The following is a 25,090-nucleotide window of genomic DNA, read 5'->3' on the forward strand; positions in this document are numbered from 1 at the left end:
GCTCGTGCGCATACAGCGTCTATAAATAGTACTGAAGAGTACCAGTTAAGGATCAGTGGCCAGGTCACAAGACTGCATGGGTTTTATAATGACGATAGATTTAATCTGTAAAGACCAGTGTTTTTTATATCAGCTGATAAGATAGGACACTGAATATTTGGTTAGTCAATAGAAAAGCTGCAATTTGTAATTTTAATGGATGAAGCATTCAGTGTTGTATTTATGGACCTCATTTTGCTACACGTACAGGTCTGGTGTCCTTCCCATTGAAGCGTGTCTCACGGGATAGAGAATAGTCTTTTTCCCACGTTAAAATCCCGGCTACCTGGCTCAAACTGAAATTATTAATAAATTATGTTTAGGTTTAGTAAATTCATCTTCTGCGAAAATTCTCAAAGGAGATTATTTGCTGTTTTCCTCTATAACATTTTTGGATTACACCGGACACACAGCGTTAAAGGTTGAAAGGTTTTGTTGAGCTTCACAAACATTTCTGGAGCTCCACAGAAAAAAGCTGTATGGAGACAGTTTATGCCTTTTTCTCTGTTGTTATTTTACATTGTTAGTCTACTTTAAATCTACATTTGTTTAGGAGAATGCTGAAACACTGTTTTGCTGTAAAAATGTTTTGTGGACTACAAGTTACGTAAGGTTCTGTGAAGAGTTTCAGATGAAAGATGAAATCAGTTAAAAGGTGCCTCTCACTGATTTGCTGAAGTCTGTTTTAAAGTTCATTTTGATTTGGCTGAAATATTAAGTGATTTCCACAGATCCTTCAATATGTCTGTTCGACCTAAATGCAATTTAATGTTTAAATCTGCTGTATTGAGGTACAAAAAGTTTACAAAAATACTGAAGTATATCAGATTTGCTGAATAGATGACTAGGGAACTTATAGAAATATCTTATTTTAATGTATTTTCAGATTGTCTTTTAAGGGCGGGATGCACACCCCGGATCCTAACATTTTGTGTGGAAAAAGAGCCAATTAACAAACCAAATGGCGCACAGAGCCTGAAGAAGAAAGCCTGGGTTAACAGAGCAAGTTGATAACCACCGTCATGATACCCGTCAAAGAAAGGCTGGCTATGTCGAGCTTGCATCGTAGTACGATGTACCGAATAACATTTCTTAATAGTGTCTGTATCTACATTCTATGCATTTTTTAATTTAACCATGCAAACAGCAAACATGGATAAAATAGTGATGTTACATAAAAGATAAATTAATTTTAGCTTTGAGACCTTCCGTCCCATTAACCCAGAGTGCCATCAGTGATCACAGCAGCTCCCAAAATAACAGTGAATATACTGTACATGTTCTCACAAAGTAGGCTAATGTGTAGTTGAAATTATGCAGCGAGATTAGTTGAAGTGGAATAAAAGTGTGTATTATTTGCAAAAGTGAAGGCGCTGTTGTTTTGAGCTGCAGATTTTCCACCACATCAACACAAACTCAAACGCAGTGTACGAGCGAGCTGACAGTCTCCTCTGCGAAAGCTTCTTTGTTTATGGTAATTATGCTGATGTTTTCCAATTAATGTGCGAATGATTGAGGTTAAAATGCTACACATGGCTACTTCAATCTAATCTGATTAAAGGTGTTTCATGCACAATGTAGAGGCCGTGACCTAAAGCCACATCTCCCATGCATGTAATCAGTCAGAAGGCTCGACTTGAGTCTCGTCTGCAACCAGCCTGCTCTCCCCTATTTAGTCAGCCATGTATTATCTGACTATCTGCTTGATATCTATAGATCATGATGCAGCAACAAACCTCCTTGTTTTGATGCTGCAATTACACTCTATGAACTCACTGATTGCATGGACACATCCATGGCCTCGTGTGGAAGTAGTGACCACTCCCATTTGACCCTATCTGGTGTAAAAGAAAAAAAATACAATCTACTGTTCATATAGTGAGTGAACACAGCATCCAATTTAAATCCCTCCATCGCCTCGCAGCACAGTTTGAAGGACTGATGCCTCTCTCCTATCACCTATCTTTAACTTGCCGCCTTCTTGGTAGAGTTCCCAGGAGGAACGTTGTCAGCTCTTACACCAAAGCTGACATATCACAATTGACAAGCGTTTGTGTGAATGACGGCTCTCGCAGGGAAACCTTGGGTGTTTGAATTTTGCCTCTTTTTTCCCCCACCACACCCCTACCAGCAGAAATAAGCTTCTTTTGTTGCCAGTGCTCGCTGCTAGCCAGGGCCCAATATTTGAGAGGAATAAATACTCAGCAAACAGGGTGTTGTTTGGGGATTGGAGCATTTTCTCTGGTTTAAAATAGTTCCAGTACAAACTGACTGTCCTCCCAAGAAAAACAACAGAAAGGTTTGTGTCCGCAAATGCCCCAAAACACAATTTTATGTTCAAGCAGCCCTGTGCTGTTTTAAGTTGGATGTAAATGATAAGTTAGTGTGACGTCCAGCAGCCAAAATGTCTGCATAGGGTAAAGTGGAGGCCAATTACAAATGACTGGGTCAGCACTGTGTAGTTTTGGAGAAGAAATTCAAATTTGGAATTTTAATATTTACAATATTAATGAGGTAATTATACAAACTCAGGCATATGTATTTTTTTCCATAAGTGAATAAACAAGCAATGAAGATCTTTCTCTTCTGATTAAAATTTCTTCCCCAAAACTACATAGTGCTCTTTTCCAAAGTCAAATCATTTCAGTCTAATTGCCACAGTCAGTGATTAATCTAACAGGGGCAAAGTACATGTGTAGTGCAGACATCAACTATTCCAATGTAGTAGTAGTAGTAGTAGTAGTAGTATCAGTAGTAGTAGACCACAAAGGCCTTAAATACAACTAAAAATGCTCAACCATGGCGCTGACTGCTTGTTTTGCTCATGATATGCCTTGTATCGTATGAACAAGCTGCGATCTGATTGGACCGAGCTGAAGATACTGTCTGACTGCAGTAACAAACACCACTGCTTTCTTGCAGGGATAGCTGAGTCTTTCCTTATCTACATACTTAAATTCCGTTTTTTTAAGATGGCATAACGTAGAAAATGGTTTTTAAATATTTGTTCAACGACAATTAAAAGCTGTTTTTAGAAGATCATCCCAAAACAACTCTGAAAAGCTTACTATGATGCATTGTGATGTCACTCATTACTGCCAAAATCTCATATGAACAATTAATCTACAACGATGCAGTGTCAACTAATGATTTCGATGGATGATTATTCGGTGAAATATCACCCTCTTTTCTTCCACACATTCGTCTTCCTTGTCACAGAGATCAGGAGCTCCTCAAACCCAAACAACGCCGTCTGAGTGATGTCACAGGAGGTTATCTATCACCTCAAAAATATCAGCATTGCTAAATTTAGATGAATTGGTCCTTTAAGTGAACTTGTGTACACTAATATTCTACTAACTGCAGTGCAACGATCCCCTTTTACCCTCTCCAGCTCTACACTCTCGACTTGTGCCTTCGGGTGGGTTTAATTCCCATCAACAGCCCCCCGTATCTCTGTCAAGATCCATCAGTGTTACGAGATCGAGGTCTAAAGGGAACCAACCTGAGCTCAGCTCTCTCACTTCAACCCTGCTGCTTTTCCAAACATCCTGCTACTGAAAGAGTCGTGGGTGAGTGACAGCTCTTTGGAAATACCACCTGGAACATGTTAGCAGCTTGTCAAGGCTTGAGGGGTGAGGTGGGGTGGGGGGCAGTGGCATCACCTGCCTTTTTCCTGGACTTCAACCTCACGGCGATCTGACTGATCCTCCTCCCTCCTCCTGACATTTCTGCGTGCCAGAGGCCTTCACTTTGCTTTACACTCCCTCTCTTGTGCCCAGTTTTTCTTCCTCTTATCTCTCCTCACCCCTTTCAGCCCTGGGATCAAGTTTCAGGCTGCACTGAAAACAGGGGCGATGCACTGGAGAAGAAAGGCTAAATGACTTTCTATTATTGAGCCGGATGTGGATGTTTATCAGGACAGGGACAGCTTGCTTCTCTGCGCTACCTGTTGTCTGAGGATGATCACAAGCCTTTCACTGCCTTTGGTAATGTATCACACCGCCACCCACATACTGTAAGCCTCGACTGCCTTCGGTTGCTGTCTGCGCCAGGCAGACAGACAGGCTGACGGAGTGATGGAGAGACAGATGGGCGCGCACACACACATTGGGAGCCGTGTGATAACACATTAAATAACAGCCACAGTAGGAAGGTGAAAGCTGGGAGAGATAGCAGCGGCTATAACTGTGATGTAATGAGCGTAAATATTTCCTAGTGTTAAAAAAGAAAATCTGTTACAGCCCAGCCACATTAATAGGAAGTAAACCCTCTCCAATATATCTTCATCTACAAGCTACGAGGTGTTTGGTAGATAAAAAAATCTAACTGACCAGCTTTAGGTAGAGAGCATGAAAGCAGTAGTCTTTCAGCACAAATCTGCAGCTTCTACAAAACACGTTTCTTAACACACTCTGAAAATAAACCTTTGTGTTCTCGTCTCTCTTGATCTCATCTGCTTCACAACGCTCTGATGTTCCACCGTCACAGCGTCAACTTTCATCAACCTAACAACAAAACGTACACCGTGCAGAATGCACACTCAACACAATGTCTTATTATGATTAGCTTTCATTAACAGCGCAAGTGGAAAGACTCTATTTGGCCCAGCACATGCTAGAGCAAGAACGCTAGCTTGTTATTGAATTCGATATAACATGAGACGGACTTTACTGTTCAACTATCAGTGCAGTTTTTTCTTCAGGCTTGATAAGGAATAGGGATGGAAAGAGCTCCACTATAACTTCTTTATTACCACAGAGACGCTCCAGATGACCTTCTGTGATATTGGCTGACTGGCAAGCTGATGAAGGGCAGGAGGGACTGAGTGGAATTAAAGTACTTCACAGCTGTGAGTGCTGCCTCGATGCAAGTGACATCGGGGGTTGAAGGTCGCCGGAGGTTGGGTTCTTTGGTCAAGTGAAGAAATTAAGGAATTTCAGCAGTGGAAGATAATTACAAACCAAACTGCCAGTGAGCAAGGCACCGAAGCACAACTGCTCTGGAGAAGTCAAACCAGCAATAGACAGTTAACTTATCATCTTAAAGTAAATACTGATTGCAAAGTGTAATGGCTGTGGGAAAATGGCACCATCCTGCTGATTGAGGGACGGGCATTGACTTGATTGAGAACACCTAAGCAACAAATCCTGCCAACTTAATAATGCAACCAGGTCTTTTACGCTGCCTTTTCATAGCACATAGTTGTACAGTGGCTGTTAGCGGCAGCCATCTTTGTGTCAGCGGACCCAACACAAGGAAACGCTGGGAGTGGAGATCATTGAAAAGTTGTCCATTTCCGCTTTAACAGTTCAATCAGTATTCAAAGGTACCCTGGGTTAAATGGATGAATATGTGGTTTGCTCTGTTTTTGAAATCGGTGGAAAGTTTTAACTTGTATTTATGTCGATCTATTAAAGTCCAGCTGAGCTGTTGAAACGGAGCACATATTCGGCTGATTTTCGAGAGGGAAAGGAAAGAGAGCGGGATGCTGCTATATACACTAAAACACAAATTAAAAAAGATGACCCAAGGTATAGAAGAAAGGTTTATTGATCGAGCTTTTCTTTGGGTCACAGTCAGTGTGAGTTAAGATTCTCAGTCCAGTCACCAAGCCAGTGATTGTTCAAGACTGTGTTTCAACATTTCTGAGATTTTAGTTTTAGTTTATTTTTTGACAACAAACCGCCGTGCTTTAACAGTCGTAAAGGCAACAATACTGGATATGTTTAAGGAAACCTCGGGACAATTTTCACGCCGTTTGTGGCAACAAAAGCCAGGTATTTTTGACAGCAAGTGGGACATCTCTATCTGCGTTTGTGGTGACAAAACCAGGTATTTTAAAGCAAAACATTACCTTTTTCTAAGCCTAACTGAAGAAATGCAAAGTTTCTGAGGTTTGCAGGAATATACATGGCCAACATTTGTTCGTTGAGGGTCCATATGGGACGGTTATTTTTTCAGGAACTAGAATGTTTTTAGCTGATGTGTTTTTGATGGTTTGGAGCTGTGTCAGAGTTGATTGCCTCCTCAGCAACCTTCTCCTTTACTCCCCTAACAATCTATTTAATCATGCTATACAGTATTTCATCATGGACATGAAATCGTGAGACACTTACCTTGAATTCCACCTTAAATGGGACCATCAGCACAACATCATCATCCACAGGAAAGCAAATGAGCTAATGGTGGGCATGCAGTGGGGGAGGAAAATAATTCAAAAGAATTGTCAACTCATGCAAAGAAAAACAAGATCAACACTGCAATAAAGGATGAAAAGGAAACAAGCAACAATGATGGGACATAAATTTCAAAGATGGCTTAATGCTCAGCTGAAGTTACGGTGAAACATGCTGACACACAGCGTGACACATGCACACGCATCGAGATAAACAAAAGCTTTTTCTTCATTTGTTGCCTTCTTTCACTCCACAACAATGTTGAGGGATGTGCGAGCATTGCTGTAATATGATTGCTTTTGCCAGTAATAACTACTGCACAAAGACTGAGTAATAATATTGCAGTTACCAATCAAAAAAGAGATTATTGCTTTTGCTATCAAGCTGTCTAAATCTCAGATTGATCGGGAATGATCAAAAAGCCTTTAAATCCTGCCACATCATCCGAATCATTTCCCTCATGTTAGACACACACAGCGGCAGGGTTTGTATTATCTGGTGAAAGTATTCCCATCACCTCGATTAAAGCAAATGGACGACAATATATTGGACATCAACACTATTCCCTTCTGCTGATCATTCACGGGAGAGATAGGAGTTATCTGCCAATTTGGCGGGTGTAACAGAATAGCAGTATTAAAAAAAAAAGTACAGAAACAACTTACTGTTCCCAAGAAGGATTAAGTCATAAAAGCCTTTTTGAAATGAAGTAATGTTCCCTGCAGAGCTATGTGTGGTGCAGGTTTGTACCTAGGGCCGTCCTTGCAGGTGTGGCGTCGCTCTTGATCCAGAAGGAGACCCAGGAGAGGACCACGGTCAGGATACAGGGGATGTAGGTCTGGATGGTGAAGTAGCCCATCCGTCTGCTGAGGTCAAAGTAGACAGTCATCACCACGTAGTCACCTGTTGAGAGAGAAAATGGAGAATAGAAACTGTCACTAAAAGGCAAAACGTATGTACATAAATTAGAATGCAATAAAGTGATATCCCTACATTAACTACTTAATTAAATGTGTACGAATTTTAGTTTAAAACATTCAAAAATGTACTCAAATTAGCCACAGAATGGGAAGAAATAAGTTATTAAGGTATGTCAAAAACGTTGATGTATTGCGTTGAAGAGATACCTGCCTAAGTTAGCATGCTAACCAGCTAGCCCCGGGCCTAAAAACCATTTTCAAAGCTCCTGTGCTAGCGGTGTAAACACCAACACTCCCTGGGTATTCAGGCTAGCTTCACAGCTAACTGAGCTAGCAAGCTAACAGTAGCTACAGTCATGGATGTATAAAAAGAATACAGTTAGCGGCACGGTTACTCTGGTGATATGCTGCTCTCATCTGCTGGGAGTATGAATTCAAAGTGACCAATTCTTATGTATTGCACCCTTAATCAGCAAATATTAGCATACTCACACACTTGAGAAGATACACCAGCTGATTATCATCATGTTAGCACTGTCTTTCAGAGCATCTTATCATGCTGACATGAGCATATAGCTACAAATACAGCCTCACAAAGCTGCAGACTATTATATAAATTGCTCTGCTTGAGATAACCTTCTTGTAGCTTAGAATAATGCTGTATTATTAAGTTGCATCATATTGCAAGGTCACCCTGCTAATTTGTAAGTTAAACTTTTCTATCCACCCATAAACAACAGACCATCATCCCCGAGGATGTGAAGCAGCACACTGGCTCATGAGTAATTAAAAAGGTCTGATATGTAGCTGGAGGCAACATCACGCTGTGCTCTTAACTTGGTCATCAAAACAAAGGCTAGAACCAAATTGTACTGCAACAGTGTTAGATTAGGCTGCACTTCAGTCAGGAGAGTTTACACAATGGCAGATCTGTGTACAATGGGACAGGATGTAGGTATAGCTATGGTGGCTGTAATGGACCATTTCAAGGTAGACCGTGGTATGACAACTGTTGATCATCATATCATGTGCATTTGCTTATACACAGTATTGATCGTTTCATGTCCATCAGGGCATTAATCTTTGTTAAACTACTATTAAATTTGTTAAATAAAAAAAAATCCCATTAAGGGTGATTGTAACTGATCATATTAGTAATAATAGTGTAATTCTATATACAGTGTGAAAATCTCATGCCTTTGCAACCCTACATGTAGCCCTTAAAAACAGCCAGGGGCTGGGTAATGACCCCTGGGGGAACGCCACACAAAAAATTAGCCATTTTCTGTCTGTGAAAATAGTTTGACTGAAACCGTCATACAGAGGCTTCAGTCCAGTTTTCTAATGTGATTGTCAGAAGTGTCTAAAGCTGTGCTTACATCTGAGGTCTTGAGTGACTTTAATTAAGACACTTTCTGTGCTGTGAAGAGCCGATAAACTTCAGTGAAACTTGTCAAAGTTGTTATTATTGGTCCTATTGGACATCAGAAGTCTTCAGTTCCCTCTCTGATAGTTTAGAATTGGCTCTATAATTGCTTAAAGTATGATAATCCGGATCAAATGGGAAAGCTGACAGACGGAGAGGGAAAAGACAAGGGCAGAGGGAGCCAGGAAAGGGAGGAGATAGCTGGAAAATAGTGAGGTGAATAAAATGTATAGAGAGCAAAAGAGAAACTACAAGGGAAGAAAAGCTTAATGGAGCCATGAAAACTTTCCTCTTACTTGAGCAACTTTACAATGGCACTGTCAGTGTGAGGACAAGAAAAATGAAGAGTGTGACAGAAGTTATTCTTCTGCCTCTTTAATGGTCCAAATACAGTAGGATGCTTGTTATTGCGAGCAGTAATAACAGCAGCAGGTAGACATTGAGCTACAACGCTCTGTGAACAAAAGCTATTGTGCTGTAACCTTGACGAAGTTCTACGCCTCAGAAGAGCATTACTTTTAAACATTACTGATGAATGCCGTTTGATAATCTGCTGCCACATTTCCATGAAAAGGATGTCAGATTGAATAAAACATCTGTTGAAAAGGACCTTCTGTCCTCCGCTCGCAGCTGAATCTCACCTCATACTCCACACAGAACTGAAATAATCATTTAAATCACCAGGTGCGGTGAATAAAGAGCATGGTGACTTGGTGACACTGGTGCAGAGGAGTGTTTATCTCAGTTGCAAATGTGTACAAGAGCAGAACATGTAACAATTATCTGCACAGGTTTTTGTTTTGATTCAGGTCCATTTTTTTCTGTAGTTTGATTTTTTTTTGCCTAATTTATTTCAGAGAACTTCTCTGCTTTTAAAAGTCTGTCGCAGTCACATCAAACCAAGCAAATCCCTTTTAACACACATACACTGGTATCATAAAGGAAATATGTGAGGGGAATTCAGACCAGGTGTATACATGTTTTTCTAGATGATGAGGACATGACATATAAGGAGAGACATAACCTGAGAGTAAAGCTTTGGATGACTGACTGTTTGCCAATATCACTGATTGTGTTATTACTTTGCAGTCTTCATGCCGTTCAGTTAAAATGTCAGGCAGAGTTAAATTTATGAAGTTGATTTTAAATTAGTGATGATAATAATAATTTTATCATTCTCTTTTACATTAGTGATATTTCCATCTAATCCTGAATTGCAAAGCACTTTGCAAAGTATGTTTCATTATGAGCTCTGTAGATGAATCATTGATTTAATAATGATTGAGATATAACCGCCGCGATGGTTTACAGGTACATGTGTGGGTGCTAAATATATATATATGTATATGACGGCTGTTCTGATGCTGATCAAACACAGTTGGTTGATTACACTTTTAATTTTCTGTTCTTCTAGGTCTATTAAGTGGTAGAGCAGGCACAAGTATCTTTTCTTCATCCATTTATGCATAATTGTGTAAATTAAGCTTGTGCAAGTGCGTCACAACGAAGGAGAGTTATAGAATCAGGCGTACGTAGAGCTTTAAAATCCGATGAAAAGGACGCTCTACAGAGTTTTATGCATCTGGCCCCTGATTCTGAGATGAGAAAGCAGGCAGGTACTGCTTCTTTTGTGACCCCACAGTTTACTCACTTATCAAATGAATCGTGTATATGGGGGAAATGCATAACCAGCTCACTTTTGTTCAACGTGAATGTTCATAACTGGAGTACCGTGAATGTATGTGCACAGGTGCCTCCTCAACCTAAGCATTCGCCGATCTGCAGGATCAACATCGCAATGTTCGCCTAGGGAACAGCAGCTGTAAAAAGAAAAGGCCCCACTGTGCCCCATTAAAACGCTGACCACAGAGCACTGTAAGCGAGTGAACTGCAGGGGCCACGAAATATACAAACAGCAGCCAGCAGCTTCACTTAAAATCCCACAGAAAGTGAGTGATGCAAGCAGAGCTGATTTTAGACATTTTGCAGGTGAAGGATAACGCTTACTTATAGAGCAGATCCACGCTGACATCCTCTCACAATTAGCAGAGACACTAAGGCACTAAGGAAGGCTTTGAGGCAGCTTATCTTGTTATCTTAATGCAGAGCTAAAAGGATACATAGTGCAATTAATCACATTTCACTCATATAAAGTCAGGTCTGTAAATCCTTTGGCTGCCAAAACAAAAATGCAATTAAAAACGAGCAAGAAGGGAATTTTATAACTATGGCCCATAAATAAAGGATGTATATGTAATCAGATCTTGTACTAAAAAGAATATGTTGACTGTATTTCACAAGGACTATTGCAGATAACCTTGTTAATTTTCTCCAAAGCAGCTTTACAATAAAGTAAGACTTAATCACATCACAGTAGGCTCATAAAAGCGTATTTTGCTATTTCATCAAGATTAAACTGTCTAATTTTATGAACCTGTTATGTCTGAGATAGAACGCTTCCACAAGCAATCTATTTGGTCAAATAAAAGAAACAAAAAACAAACTCAATTTTATATACCAATAGGGGTAAATAAAACAATTCATTGCAGCTTGAATTATTCTCTACTTCCGCCCCTCCCAGTAAAACACTGCACAGTTGTAGATGCAGCCACAGATAGACACAGTTCACATCCACTCTTCTGCTGACAGTTTAATGCACGGAAGATACGCGTCATTTTGCAAACTTATTCTTGCAAATGTTGCAGGATTATACTGTTTAGCTTGCATTAATGACTGTATTGAGGCAGCAGAAACGTACGTTCCCAGATGGACTATCTACAGCTTTGTGCATACACACACAGCGTGGCGACTTCTGTGCACTGTAGCAAACATCCCCTCTGTTTACATTCTGTTAGGACAGTAAAAAGCCCTCTTGTTGACACACTCCTGCAGAATACTTATTAGCCCGAGTTGCCCGCTCTACACTCGTCTACTGACTCTGTCATGACATACCGTCAGGTCTGCTCTGTGTTTGGAAGCTGTGAGGAAAATCCTCGGAAAAGCTGTTTTATGAGTGAGCTCAAGACGACTCAGCTGAAATGTTGTTATTGTGGCTTCTTCACTAAACTGACACACAATTGCAGTGATGCACGGAGAATAACACGCATACGAGTGCCTTACTTTTCCTCTACAAAGTTTGGAAATCTTTCCACACTTTTTTATGCATCATTTTGTGAACTAATTTATCCATTTGGGAGGGTTATTTATGCGTATTAATGTCAGACGGCTCAACCTCAGTTCGTGACATACTCGAGAAATTTAATGTGGATTTAGATGATTCGTGTACAGGGGCATGAACTTTCCACACTCAGTGCAACTGTCAAAAGGAAAATTGGTTTAAATATATAGAAATCCTTAATATTACATTTCATGACTGTTTCACAAACTGATCTTTTATTTATCTTTCCCTACCCCAAACCAAAGTGAATCCTACAGACTACATTTTTTGACTGCAGTGATAATGTTTTGTCATGTGACCGCAGCACATGTGTTTGTTGCATTATGTTTGTTACTTTAAAGGGACAATTCACCATCAATTAAACACATTTTTCCTCTTACCTGTAGTGCTATTTATCCGTCGTTGATTGTTTTGGTGTGAGTTGCTGTGTTTTGGAGATGTAGGTCGCAGAGATGTAGGACCTCTCTCGAAATAATGGAACTAGATTGTACTTGGGTTTTGGTGCTCAAAGCGCCAAAAAAAATACATTTGAAGAACTCTTTCCAGAAATCATGACCTGGTTACTGAAGATGATCCACAGCCCTTGTCCAACTATTTTACTTCTACCGAACTATACCTGCCAACCGTATGAATACACAGAAGAAAGCTCCCACTTTAATCACCACATGTGCCATCTAGTTCCATTATATTTGAGAAAATGGACGATATCTCCAAAAGGCAAGGCAAAATCTAGATCAAAATCTAGATGGATTAATAGCACTACAGGCAAGAGGAATATATGTGTATGTCAGTTGAATACTACAAACCCAGTTTGGGGTTTAAAGCTCTTGCTCAAGAGCACCTAAGTAATGGTAATGAGGGAGGAGGAAGTGCTTCTCTTTTACTTTCCTCACCACAGTCCTCTTCAATGGTGGAATTTAAAGTACCGTCACTTGATGCTTTTTCAGTGACTGCATGTGTGGTCCATGTCTCTTCCACATGCAATGATACTTTCATCTCATGCTTTCCAGCTGTGACTCTAATATGTTCTGCGGTCGTCTGTGGGTTAGTGAGCACAGTCAAAGGACGTGTGAAGGCTCTCATAACATCAAGCAGAGAAGAAAACATCAAATGGAATATCAGTATTGTTATCCATGGTGCAATGAGAGGCCAAGGCATGGCACTGTCAGCAATTTCATGACCGTTTCTTCAGAAATAAAAAGGCATTTGAAACAATTCTAGGGTGGACATGTAAAAAAGGGAAGATCGTCAGCAGTTCTGCGATGTAACCGCAGAAAAAAAGACATAATAGAAGCTTTTGGGGGAATTTGTGTGGGATAGCAGAACAAAGCACTGAAGTGTTTGGGATTTCGCATTGGGGCCTTTTGAAGAGGACGCTGCTGAATTGATAACGACGGTGGATTTGCGGCGGAGGTCCCCGGTGGCACTGTGGCCGGGGATCTGTCCACTCTGTCCTCATTAAAACAGCCCCATACCTCATGTGTTTATGAGGGATGAAGGATAAAGCGGAGAGAGGGACCCAGAGAGAAAGAGAGAGAGGAAGAGGAAGAGAAACGCAGCACTTTCGAAGTTTGTCATGATGTAAATTAATGATAGGTATTTTTAGCCGGGGATCTAATCATCATGCGTGTGGAGATGGAGCTCCGGCAAGTGAAACAGGAAAAAAAGAAAACGAGGTAATAAATGGGAAAACGGCTAATTTTCTTGAACAGCATGAGGTAGATGTGTAGGTTTGCCGTTGTCTTTTGAGCATCTCAGCAGAAAATTAGTTTGGCTGTGTTTTGACGCTACAGCGGGAGTCCAGGAAAACATATAATTTATAAAGCCATCAATGTGTCTCGGGATGAGAGAGCTCATCAGTCACCTGTTTTTTTTTTTGTGATCAGGAACAAGCACACAATGGCAGCTTCTCATCAGATATAAACAGGATGCTTGATCAGTATTCCTAACGGGTGCTACAGTTTAACAGACGATAGAATTTGTTAACATCTTCAGTTTTAAGGAGGGATATATTTGATTTAGCTATGTGAGAACCCTCCAGACATGTTTTAAGAGGTATATAAACACTGTACTTTGACTATTAATGTCTCTCTGATATGTTTTATTCCCACATAAAAGTACTTTTATCTTGCTAAAATCCTTAAAATTACATCTACTCTTCATTGCTCATTTAAAAAAGATCCTGAATCTATGGTTTTGCAAATATTGTCATTTCAGGAGTTTAACTACTTCACTATTGATGTCTCCTACTGTACTTGCCTGAAAAGCCCAATCTCAGTGTTTTTAACATTTTATTGTGGTGACTTGGCCGAGTATATGTTAGTGTGATGTGGAAACTTAAGGCCTCTAATTTTGCAAAGCACAGATGTGTTCAAATTCGTACATTTCCAACATGTCAGCAACATTTCTACAATGCCTTTCATAACACAACGGATATTTTTTAATAAAATTCAGTCTCTTTCTCCTCAGCCGTATGCAGATGGAGGGTCAGGTGAAGTTTCGTAGCCAACAAAACATTTCTGGAGCTTCACAGCAAAACAGCGTTGCAACATTCTCTAAAGGAGATTGACTTACAATACAGCTCGTCTCCATGCAAGCTGCATGTAATTTGATGAATTACCTCCAGTTATGTCACTCAGTGACTAAGCTGCATTGTGGGTAATGTAGGCGGCAGGTTTTGAAAAGTAAGAAGAATGTGTGGAATAAAAAGGCGATATCTCTGGTTCTGATGTATCGACTTTGATCCTTTATTATTAAACTGTCCATAATGAGTCCAGCAGTGTGATAAGAGTGCAATGCTGGACCAGTGGACTGCTTTTCAAAGCCTGGCACCTACATTACCAACAATACAACTTAGCCATTGAGTGACAGTGACATCACTGGAGACTATTTATCAGATTACATGCAGCTTCCTCTGGAGCCACAAAAGACTTGATACTACTTTTTTCTTACATGTGCAGTAGTACTCCCCAAGCCCGGTAAACACACTTTAATGTGTAACATTGGTGGAGTTGTCCTTTAATTTGATGCCAACCCGTGATCCCTCTCCTAATCACACCAAGTACTCCTATTCCTCGGCTATTCATAAACGGTGGTTCAGCTCTTAGAAAGCTGAATGAGGTCATTATGCAGACCTGTGCATGTTTTTCCAAAGACAAAAGACCATATGGCACAAATATACAGTCATAAGCAAGGTTAAACAGGGCTAACAATCATTGCCTGATGCTCGCTCTTCATCTCCCTCATTTGTGATTCTTCGCTTATTAAGCCATTAAAATCTGTCTTTATCTTCAGAGGTCACGTGAAAGCATTAAAAATGTATTAGGAGCTTGTCCACCCCGCGCAGCCAGTTGTGGGTATAATTACTGGCACCTGTTGGAGCGACAATATTTCTCCAGCTGCCTCGCAAACAACAAACTTAAATTGAATCATCAAGGAAGACAAGGCCTAATAACCACGCTGAGAGCATGGGAAGAGAGAAGGAAAAGGAGTGAATAATTAAACTTCCTTTTTAATCTTTAATCTTCATGATTAATGTCAGTGGAAAAACCTATTTGCCCCTTACACCCGAGGGGAATACTTATGAGGTTTGAGCTTGTAGTTATATGATTACATTTATGGGCGTGGTGCTAATGTTAACCTGTGCAAAGCTCTTGGGCGCAGATATACTCAAGATTTATTTTGAACCCCGCCGAACAGCAAGAAAGACTCCTGCCAGTTCAAGCTGCTAGCCTGCAGCCAAAAACCAACCTCTGACCTGCGCTGAGGGCAGGGTGAAGTTTCTCTTTGGAGATCAATTTTATATTATCATCAGTCGTAACGGCATGATATGCACCCTTTCGGCATGTTGAACTGCCGGAGTTGACCTTTTCCTCGACCTTCCTTCTTACCTGCTGTCGTCGTGAGCACGTCTGTGGTGTTCCTGAGCCCCATGAAATCAAACTGGTAAAGCCTCCAGTATTTCTGGTCTGAAGTCGCCACGGAGTTGTAGGCCCACTTGTACACGATCTCGTCTCGTGGGTAGCCGTCTAGAAACCGCACAGAGAGTGAGTTTAGTGTGCGAAAGGATGAGGAAGAGAGAGAAGACGGAGATAAAAGTTGAAGGCATAGAATACAGGAAGGATTAATGCAGCAATGCAGTTTTTATTGTATGCATGATTTATACCTGATTTATACAAATTTATACAGGGAGTTTTCATTGCCAATTCAGTGGACTGCAGACCAACTGAGCAATTACTGTTAACTTGTTTGCTTGGAATCTGCTGTAGTGCACCCATGTTGATGAAATACCCACTCTCCCATGTAATTCAATGTATTATTTCATTTTAAAATCTTAATTTCAGTGGAATAATTTCACCTCTAGTCAATTGGTCTCAAGCACACTCTTGAATCAAATGAAACCGTAATGGTCTGTCTGCTTTATTGCAGGGTATTGTGAACTGGGGGGAGCGAGGGCAAGTCTTCTTTAGAGAGTAAATGGCTTGACTTTCTCATATGAATCAGATCAGAATCAAAATTTAAATAGAGAAAGATAATGTGACAAGAGTAATTAAAATGGATGTACTTCATAGTGTCCATATAGCTAATGTATTGTAAGCTATTTAAACATTTGTGTTTTACAACACTGAACATTTAGGAGTACCTTTCATGCCTTAGAGTTTCTATTCCACTTGATAAAATGGAAACTTCCCAACTAGGGCATATTGGCTGACTAGTTTAAATGTGGAAAGGAGAAGCTAGCCTATCTTGCTAATGTTAGTGCTGATTCCCACGCGATGTTACTTTAACTTCATGTTATTTCAACTCCTGTTGTTGTGTTTGTGACATATTATAGAAACGAGGGGTCCCAGCGGGAACCTCTGGGGCTGAAAAATGAAGCCAACGCTGAAGTGCGAAAAACAGCAGTTCCTTGAATGACCACTTGAGGCTGGCGCCAAAAGCAAGTCGATGCCCACAGAGCACAATGTTAAAATCCCCAACTTAACAGCAGAAATAAACCAGATTTATACCAATTTATAAACTTATTGGCTATTCAAAGGACTGGAGACTTATAACTTGATTGAAATCTGCTGTAGTGCACCCATGTTGATGAAATAGCCACTCTCCCATGTAATTCAATGTATTATTCAGTTTTCAAATTTTAATTATGATGGAATTGTTTCACCTGTTTCTACAAGTGCAAGTCAATTCGCCTCAAGTACGCTCTTGAATCAAATAAAATTGCAATGGTCTGTCTGCTTTATTGCGAGGTATTGTGATCTTGGGTGAGAAAAGGCAAGTCTTCTTTAAAGAAAAGTGTCTCGACTTTGTCATCTAAAGGGATATACTTTATAGTGTAAAATTATAGGCTATGCATCCTCCATATACTTCTGTGACAAGCCTATTCTTAAACATCTGACGTGTGAAAGTACTTTCCACGGAGGAGCCAAGTGATGCTTACAAGCAGAATGATAGTGTTCTGATCCTGGACATGTTCGGCATTAAATCTGAAGGATTTCACGTCCGGATTCTGTCTGGGGTGAAGCAGTGACACACAAGCCCGAGAAAGCACCCGCGATGTTGGGTTTCTATGAAAGCTAATACATGTACATCAACAACAACGTCTCCATGTAAGAAAAAAAAGAAAGAAGCTGAGCTAATTTGATGAGTTGAAGCAATCTTTTAGAAAAATGAGTGACAGAAATAATGAGCAAGTGGGGAGCCTTGTTGTGCCCTGTAGTGGGAACCAGACTAATTATGTAAATAGTCTCATTTAGAGGATAGCCATCTATAACCAAGAAGAGCAATCACCATAATGCAAGAGAGGTGTTTTTTCCTCGCACTAATATAGATGGCAAACATTATTGCCATCATATTTCTCTTGGTGTGTTTGTACAATTATCTTTACTGCAAACACTATTACCATTGTGTTACCAGTGTAACTTCATAGCTACAAAGTGTTTGTCATATTTCATGCCTTAAAAGCCCCCTGAAGCAACATGTTCTTACACAGTGTTATAAATTACACTCTTCTGCTGCCTTGGCTTTAATATCCTCCCTGTCTATCCTCCAAGAAAAGGAGACGTGGGATGTCTGCTTCTGCCGTATTACTGTAAACAAAGTCCAGAGTGATGCGAGGAATATCTGCCGGTAAAAACAGTATCATGTGAGTAGAGAAAAGAGGCATTTAAAGCCAATTTTACATGCAGATTCACCTCGCTGTTTGTGATAGAAAGTAGGCCTATAAACTATGACAGCCGTAATGAGTCCTTACACCCTGAAATAAATGAGTATTTTTGTGCCTCTGGTTTTCTTGTCAGAAGTCAATGTTTTTCTTTCAATGGGTTTTTGTTTGGTTGCCTGAAATATTATGAGATTTTCATGTTTTTGTACTACAACATAAAATACTGCAGTATAAACCCAACTTGTGAGTTTTAGAGCGAGACTACAGAGGTTTATCTTCTCATCAGTCTGACTTTAGCTGCAAACTATTCTACCTCTAATTATCCAACTTGCAGACTGATCAATTTATAGTGGAGTATAGCGTAGTGGAAGTTTAGCGATGGTGACGAGGTCATGTGACCGCGATGCAGTTTGTTTATAGCCCAACATCAGCTTTTTACTTAACGATTGCATTGCAAGATTCAAAAATCCTTAAAGATGTGATTATTTGTGAAATGATCATAAACTTGAGTTTGCCACAGTGAATATTTTCTGCAATAATCCAAAATCCAATTGAGAATCTTATAGGCTTTCTGTCAAGGAAACCAGGGTGATGCTAACTTCCAGGCCAGCCTACAAAAGTATGTAGAAAAATTTAGAAACAATTATATATCTATCTACAGTGTGCATCCATATTGGTGCAACAAGACTTGTGTTTAATGTTGCAATTCTGCTTCTTGTCTGAATACAATACAGTATGCTTTGTAAAGATAACCCAGCATAAGATGAGAGGATAGAAACCAGCCGACTCAAAGCGCTCTCTTTTTTCCACCGATTGCAAAGCAGCGACTCTTTTCAACAGCTCTACCTGTACAGAAGGTCAGCAACAGTTTATTTCCAGCGTCAGCTGCTGTGGGAATATGTTTAAACTAGAAGCGTTCAGCATTATTTCCCTTGTTCTGAACACTCACACCCAAAAGTTTAACACAAGTCCATTTTTAGATGAGGTTTTCAAAATCAACTTCGGATGATTGACCATTCAAGGACCCCTGTGGTGGCATTTCAAATAATGCAGCGAGCCCTGTGGCAGTCGTGATGGAGGTCCTCCGCTCTTTTGGGCAGCAGTGACTGGGAGCTGCTGATTACATCTTTAAATGTATGATAGCCTGTTTCAACAGCACTGAGATTTAGAAATTTCTGCATTCTTAAAAAAGGAAAGTAATCATTTTGCAAGGCGTGTAACTAAGCCATTTTGGGTTTAAATGAATGGCAGCAAATAACAGTATCGGGTCTGCTTAAATTATAGGCTTTTAAACACATTTGATTGGGCTTGCATATTATGCATTTTAAGATTTGTAGTCACGCTCGGGTTTAGGGATGGAAATGTCGTTCAGCTGTTTGGCCCTCCAGACTGAAGAAGCTCTACAACTACTGATGTTGAAATTTTATACATTCATGTTCCCAAAAGGATAAATCCCACTGACTTCGGTCATCCCATGACTTTTCCTCTAGGGTCACAATGAGGTTGATATGGCTTTGAGTGACAAATCCTAGCAAATATTGGATGCCCCCTCAGGATGAATTACAAAAACATTGGAGATCTCCTTGCTTTTCATCTAGTGCCCAGTGTTTTCCAACTATTTTAAATGGAAAGTAGCTAGATCCTGTAGCTGAAATGTTATGAGGACTCAGACACTGGAATGACTCCACTCTTGTAAACTGGGGTTGGTTGGTTGATAGCATATTCACCACATTCAGTCCAGAGAGCCAAATGAGAGCACATTACTGAGAAATGTTGGGAGCTTGACATTAAGGGGGTGTTAAAAGTCAAATCTAGCAAAAAGTCATAAACGAGTTAAACTTTGATACCTGCAAAAGTGATGGCATTCCAATTAGTATCAGCTGTACTTTAGGTAACTATAGCAAATGTTGTCATGCCAACATGCCAAACTAAGATGTGTAAGCATTTAGCTCGACTATACGACTATACCTACACACACTCTCATACAGCCTCTTAGTCTTATTTTAATATATAATGCTGATTTTCAGTTTAATCGCCAGGGGGTGTCACATAAACGTTCAGATTACATGTGGTGTGGCGACTGTCAGGACATTTTGCAGCCGTCTTTGTGGCAACACAACCGAAACATTTATACCAAGACAATGGGTCATTTTCGAGCTGTGATAGTAAGACAAAACCAAATAGGTTATTTTAAACCAAAACATGATCTTTTCCTTACCCTAACCAAGTGGTTTCTGTGCCTGAAGCTGACCTAACGTTAAGCACAGCGTTGTCACAAACTGAAACTGTAATTAGAAACATAAAGACATGTAATGACGTGTCGGCTGGGTTGTGATTTTTCGTTCTATATTTGTCCAGAGAACAAAGACATGTAATTTTCTGAGTTTTGACAAAGACAAGAAACAAATGCAAATGCCAATTGCCATCTGACCCTCAATCATGGTCAGCCTTTAGTGACGCAAAAGGCATTGCTCATACACAATGGTATTTGCAGTAGAAATGTAAATGCCCTACAATAAAGCAGCACAGAGTGTTCTTAAGGATGTGATTGCAGCTATGCCTGTGATTTGGATAACTGCACGAGTCCAAAGTGCCTGTAATCATAGGTAAGGCTTTTTATGTCTTCTGTACTGAGCGCACCAGTTATCAGAGAGGTTTTTCGTATTATGCAGTGAATAAAAAATAAAAATAAAAAAGACAGCTACAGTAGCTTAAAAGCTCCGGTGTCACAAGAGCCAGGACACAAATTCAACACATGTTTGGTGTTATTGCATAATGTCTGACAGTAATATGTCTGCTTTCAAGGAAAAATCAGAAGTGCATTCATCATGTTTATACGGTTCTATCCCAACGAATTACATTGATCGCAGCCATAACCGCGAAGCTTCTAATTGGATTCATGATGAAGAGACAGAACATTTTAAAAGTGTTGTTCATTAGGCTTCTACGGTACCGTAATGCATTAACGGCCCAGCGCCTTGAGTGGTGAGAGAGGTTGATAGCAGGGGATGTTGCAGCACACGAGAGAGGATTTCGTTGAAGAACAGCGAGGGCAAAATGTGACTTCATTATCAGATATCCTGATGTACAATGACGGCTGGCAAAAAAGAGATATGACCCTGAGAGAAACACTTCCCTCAGTTATTTAACAAGATTCTTTGGTTTGCTGTGATATGAAGATCGATGGTAAAGGTTTCTTTAGAACTTCTAAATGGATGATTAGCTCAGGAGAGTCGTACGGAGATCTGAGGAGCAGCTTTACGTTTTCCCAAAAGTCAGAATTGGATGTCTTCTGCCGTCTCCAAAAATAAGACATGTTCATAACATAAAACACTCCGGTTAAAAACAGACACAGCCCAGATGTCATGAAGGTATTGTTATTTCTATCAAGAGGCCTCTGTTCTGCTCAGAGTGCTAATTAAACCTCTTTAACTCGTCCAATTTTCAACTCGCTCTCAGTAACATCTCCAAATATTGTTCCTTAATTGTCCAGGGATGTTGCTCTGACCAGAAAATCCTGAATAAAGCAGTTATTCGAGTTTTAAATGGGGGATTTAGCAGATGCACTTTAAATGTATTCCACAGACAGTCTCATTTGGCAAAAAACAGACATTTGCTGCTTGCATTTGTATTCATTAGCAATGAATAATACCATTACTTTTGCTGAGAAGCTGAATCTAAAACAAACAACGTGAAATTATGCAGCGATTTTTATTAATACATGTCCTGACATACATGAAACTTTAAGGCTTTAATTCTGTGTTTGTGAAGACCTGAGCTGCTAATCTGTTGCAGCTACAGGAAAATGTCCATTCACATGGTCATGAACAGAGAGAAAAAAGGGTTATTACTGCAAATCCTTTCACTGAGAGCTGAGACATAATGGAAACCCATTTGCAGTCAATAGCTTTTTCACTATGTGCACTACTATGACATCCAGTCTCATCGCACTACGAACAAATTGTACATGTGCTCGAAAATAGTCAATTGATTATCTGGACTCGATGCTGAGACGAGGTTTAATAATGGCCTGTGGCACATAATGACCTTTCATACTAAATCAAATGTGATTTGGTGCCTTTTAGGTGGCCGGTAACTTCATAAAGAACTGGTTAATGGAATAATAAACACTTTGAGGACTCATGCCAGCATGAAGCCCATTGGGAGTGTTACTGCAGCCATCACATCATTTTCTTCCAATTTTTCATTGTTATTTTCTAACACGAGTGCTTTAGTCAGACCTGACAATCCTCCTGATTATCTCGATAGACTCCTGTTTTACATTAATTTCCAGTGGCTACAAATCGCTCGTATTTCACCCGATTTGCGACACATTTCACACCTTTTTCTCAATTCAGTTATCACAACCCGTTTCTGGCACTCTACAGCGTGTAGTCTGCTGTATTTTTGCACCTCATCCTCCTCAGTGAGGGAGAGATGGACAGATAAATGCAGAAGAGAAACAAAAACTCAAGCATGAAGAATTTTCCGTTTTGTATGGACAGTTTTAAAGGAAAGTGTTTGAAATCTGCTGTGTTGATTTTTCTGTCGATCACAAGGGTCAATCACCATTTAAAGGCTGACAAACAGAAGGGCAGTGACGAAACAGACTCTTTAATTAGCAGGGGGAACGAACGAATGTATAAAAACTGATTCATGCAATTATTTCTGCATTCTTTCCTGAGAACTGATACTAAAATATTATTACAGTATTTAATATTTAACATAACAATTCTGTTGCAGCGTACTTATTTTGTTATTTTCTTTCTTTAAAAAAAAAATGAGTGTATACAGTTTGATTCTTTCAGGCGTACTATTGATTTGAACAAGTAAGAGAAACCAAGCTGTGTTTCTGAACATACTTAAAGCATTTTTGAAACATGGGACTGTCTCAAACCGACTTGTAAACAATCGCTGAGACAGTGGAACAGTTACACACACACATATGACTACTAATGCTAAAAGCTGGACACTTTACAATGACAACAATTAATAAATAGTAAACCTATTGTTCATTAAACTTTAATTAATATCTCACTGCTAACAAACTATCAAATTCATTATAAACCATTTATAAAAGGCCAAATTTGTTTCATTTTTGATGTAATTTAAAAAAAACTGATCTACAGAGCTTGTAGAAAGGTGCTGAATCTCTTTCCCTTTAAAACCTAATGATTGTGAATTGCTAATTTCAGATCAGGTCAGGTCCAAAATGGTTGTTTTGTTTATCTCTGTGTAACAGTTGGTATCTTGTTTTACCTGCGTTTCGTCAGTGATCTACAGTCTTGGTAGTTGCCAGTTTGTGGGGAAAAAAAGGTAGAATGAGTTCTATATTACTTGCCCAGCTTACTATTAACTATTAACTGAACTATTAACTGAAGTTTAATTAACTATACATTTACCATTTATTAATGATGCTTATTATAAGGTGTTACTTCATTTAAAAACATCCTGGGCTCCTTCTCTTCCTCTGTTAAAGCCTCACTCAGTCCGAGGCCCTGACTCTGGACCAGCGTGAGAAGTTTTGATTAAATGTAGGCGGCTGTTGTGTCTCCAGCTGAGATGGCTGATTATTATTTACACTTTTATTTGACTCTTGTTACGACTTCTTCATGTGTATTTGCATAAAGCTTCTGGACCAAATGGTCCAAAATCCTGCTGCTGAGCTTTCAGCTTTTATCCAGGTCTTCAAAGAGGTCTCCTGTGACACCACTCCCGGCACCTTCCGACATTAAAGAGCCACTGCAGCCCCATCTCTGTTTTTAAAGTCTGTGGACACTTTGGCCTTTCTTTAGTTTTACTTATTATTCATTCTCATCTCTATTTTATTCATTATTTCTCTTTTATGTCTCTATTTCATGCCCTCATTGTGAAGCACTTGGTGACGTCTAATCCAGAAAGGTGCTATAAAAATACATTTTCTCACTCGCTCACCTAAAAACCATTAGAACTAAACAGCCTGTGTGGCCATGAATCATGGAAACACTCTCAGCTAAGCCTCATCATTAGAGTCAGGAGTGGCTCTACTGGTGCTGCGGTCCCCACTGTGGCCCGATGCATTAAGTTCATCCTCTCCATCTTCCCCTTTTGATTCCTCATCTGAATCTGATGAGCCACTGGGAGGCAGAGCTATAATCTGACCGCTCTCCTCCATCTAACATAGGAGATGTTGTGAAAAGAAATTCTGTTAGATTTAGACTCTGATAAAAACCAACGCATCTATTATTTGCAGTTTAACGTAAGATCTGATTAAATGTATCATTTAAGAGAATTATAAATTAAACAATGTTTCAACTTCAGCTTCTATTTCAAGTCAGGCTCAGTCCTTGTTTGAATGTAAATCCTTGTCCGTGTTTGAATTAGATTCAAAATCTTTTCATGCGAGCATACACATTGCTCTAAAAAGCAACAGTAACACTCTAAAATCTCTTCAAGACTGTCGACTTAAAACAGCGGATACATAATATTTATTTATTAAAGCCCTAAGCTCCTGGCTAAGCAGCCAAAATGTGTTTTTCCTTATTTACTAAAGAACCACAGCAACGTTTAGCTCCAGAAAATGGAAGACAAGTGTTACAGCTATGTGAAGAGGGAAAGGGGATGTATACACATGCTGCAGCTGATTACAGCAGACTCAAATGTGTCCTAAATTAAATGTCTGCGAAATGCAGGTGTAAATCTGCAGCACTGTTTTATCGGACACATGGAGGGTAAGGGACTATTGACTATGGAGGGGGAGAAAGAGAGCGAAACACTAATTAAACGACACGTTACAAGTTACTTTATTGGAGCACCTCAGCACAAGGAGCCAGCAGTGTGTAATTTTTAAATGATTCGGCTTTCTGTTTCCTGCAGGTCCCTCCTGCCTACTTACCCTCTCTGTTAATGGCTCATAGCAGCTCAGTCCAGTGTAATATGATTAAGGAAGCAACTAATAGTCCTATGTTTGCAGAAATAATCTATTCAAAAGGTGTTTAAAAAGAAAAATCTCCCACTGATTCAATCTTCATCTTCAATCACTGATCTTTTTCCTGAGATGAATACATGATTGCAGTTTCAAAAAAGGCTTCTCTTAAAACTACTATGTCAAGATATAATATGTAACATTTCTGCATTAAAATGTCTACAAACGACTCGAACAAACCCAGAGAAATACGGCATTTATTCAATTAAAGGTTTCATTCA

At 39.7% G+C, this 25,090-nt stretch overlaps 1 protein-coding gene across 2 annotated transcripts in view; it reads right to left on the reverse strand.

Moving 5' to 3' along the window:
* The window catches only part of LOC311253436 (gamma-aminobutyric acid receptor subunit gamma-3-like), a 92,037-nt gene that overhangs the window by 11,996 nt on the left and 54,951 nt on the right, over positions 1 to 25,090 (reverse strand). For both annotated transcript variants that reach the window (XM_084347406.1, XM_084347407.1), the window contains 2 exons: positions 15,633 to 15,770; positions 6,969 to 7,121 (listed from right to left, as the gene is read on the reverse strand). In XM_084347406.1, the coding sequence (XP_084203532.1) occupies positions 6,969 to 7,121; positions 15,633 to 15,770 (291 nt within the window). The remainder of the gene's footprint in view (positions 1 to 6,968; positions 7,122 to 15,632; positions 15,771 to 25,090) is intronic.

Source organism: Pagrus pagrus (assembly GCF_965226575.1).
Source record: "Pagrus pagrus genome assembly, chromosome: 24".
In the NCBI taxonomy this organism is placed as follows: Eukaryota; Metazoa; Chordata; class Actinopteri; order Spariformes; family Sparidae; genus Pagrus; species Pagrus pagrus.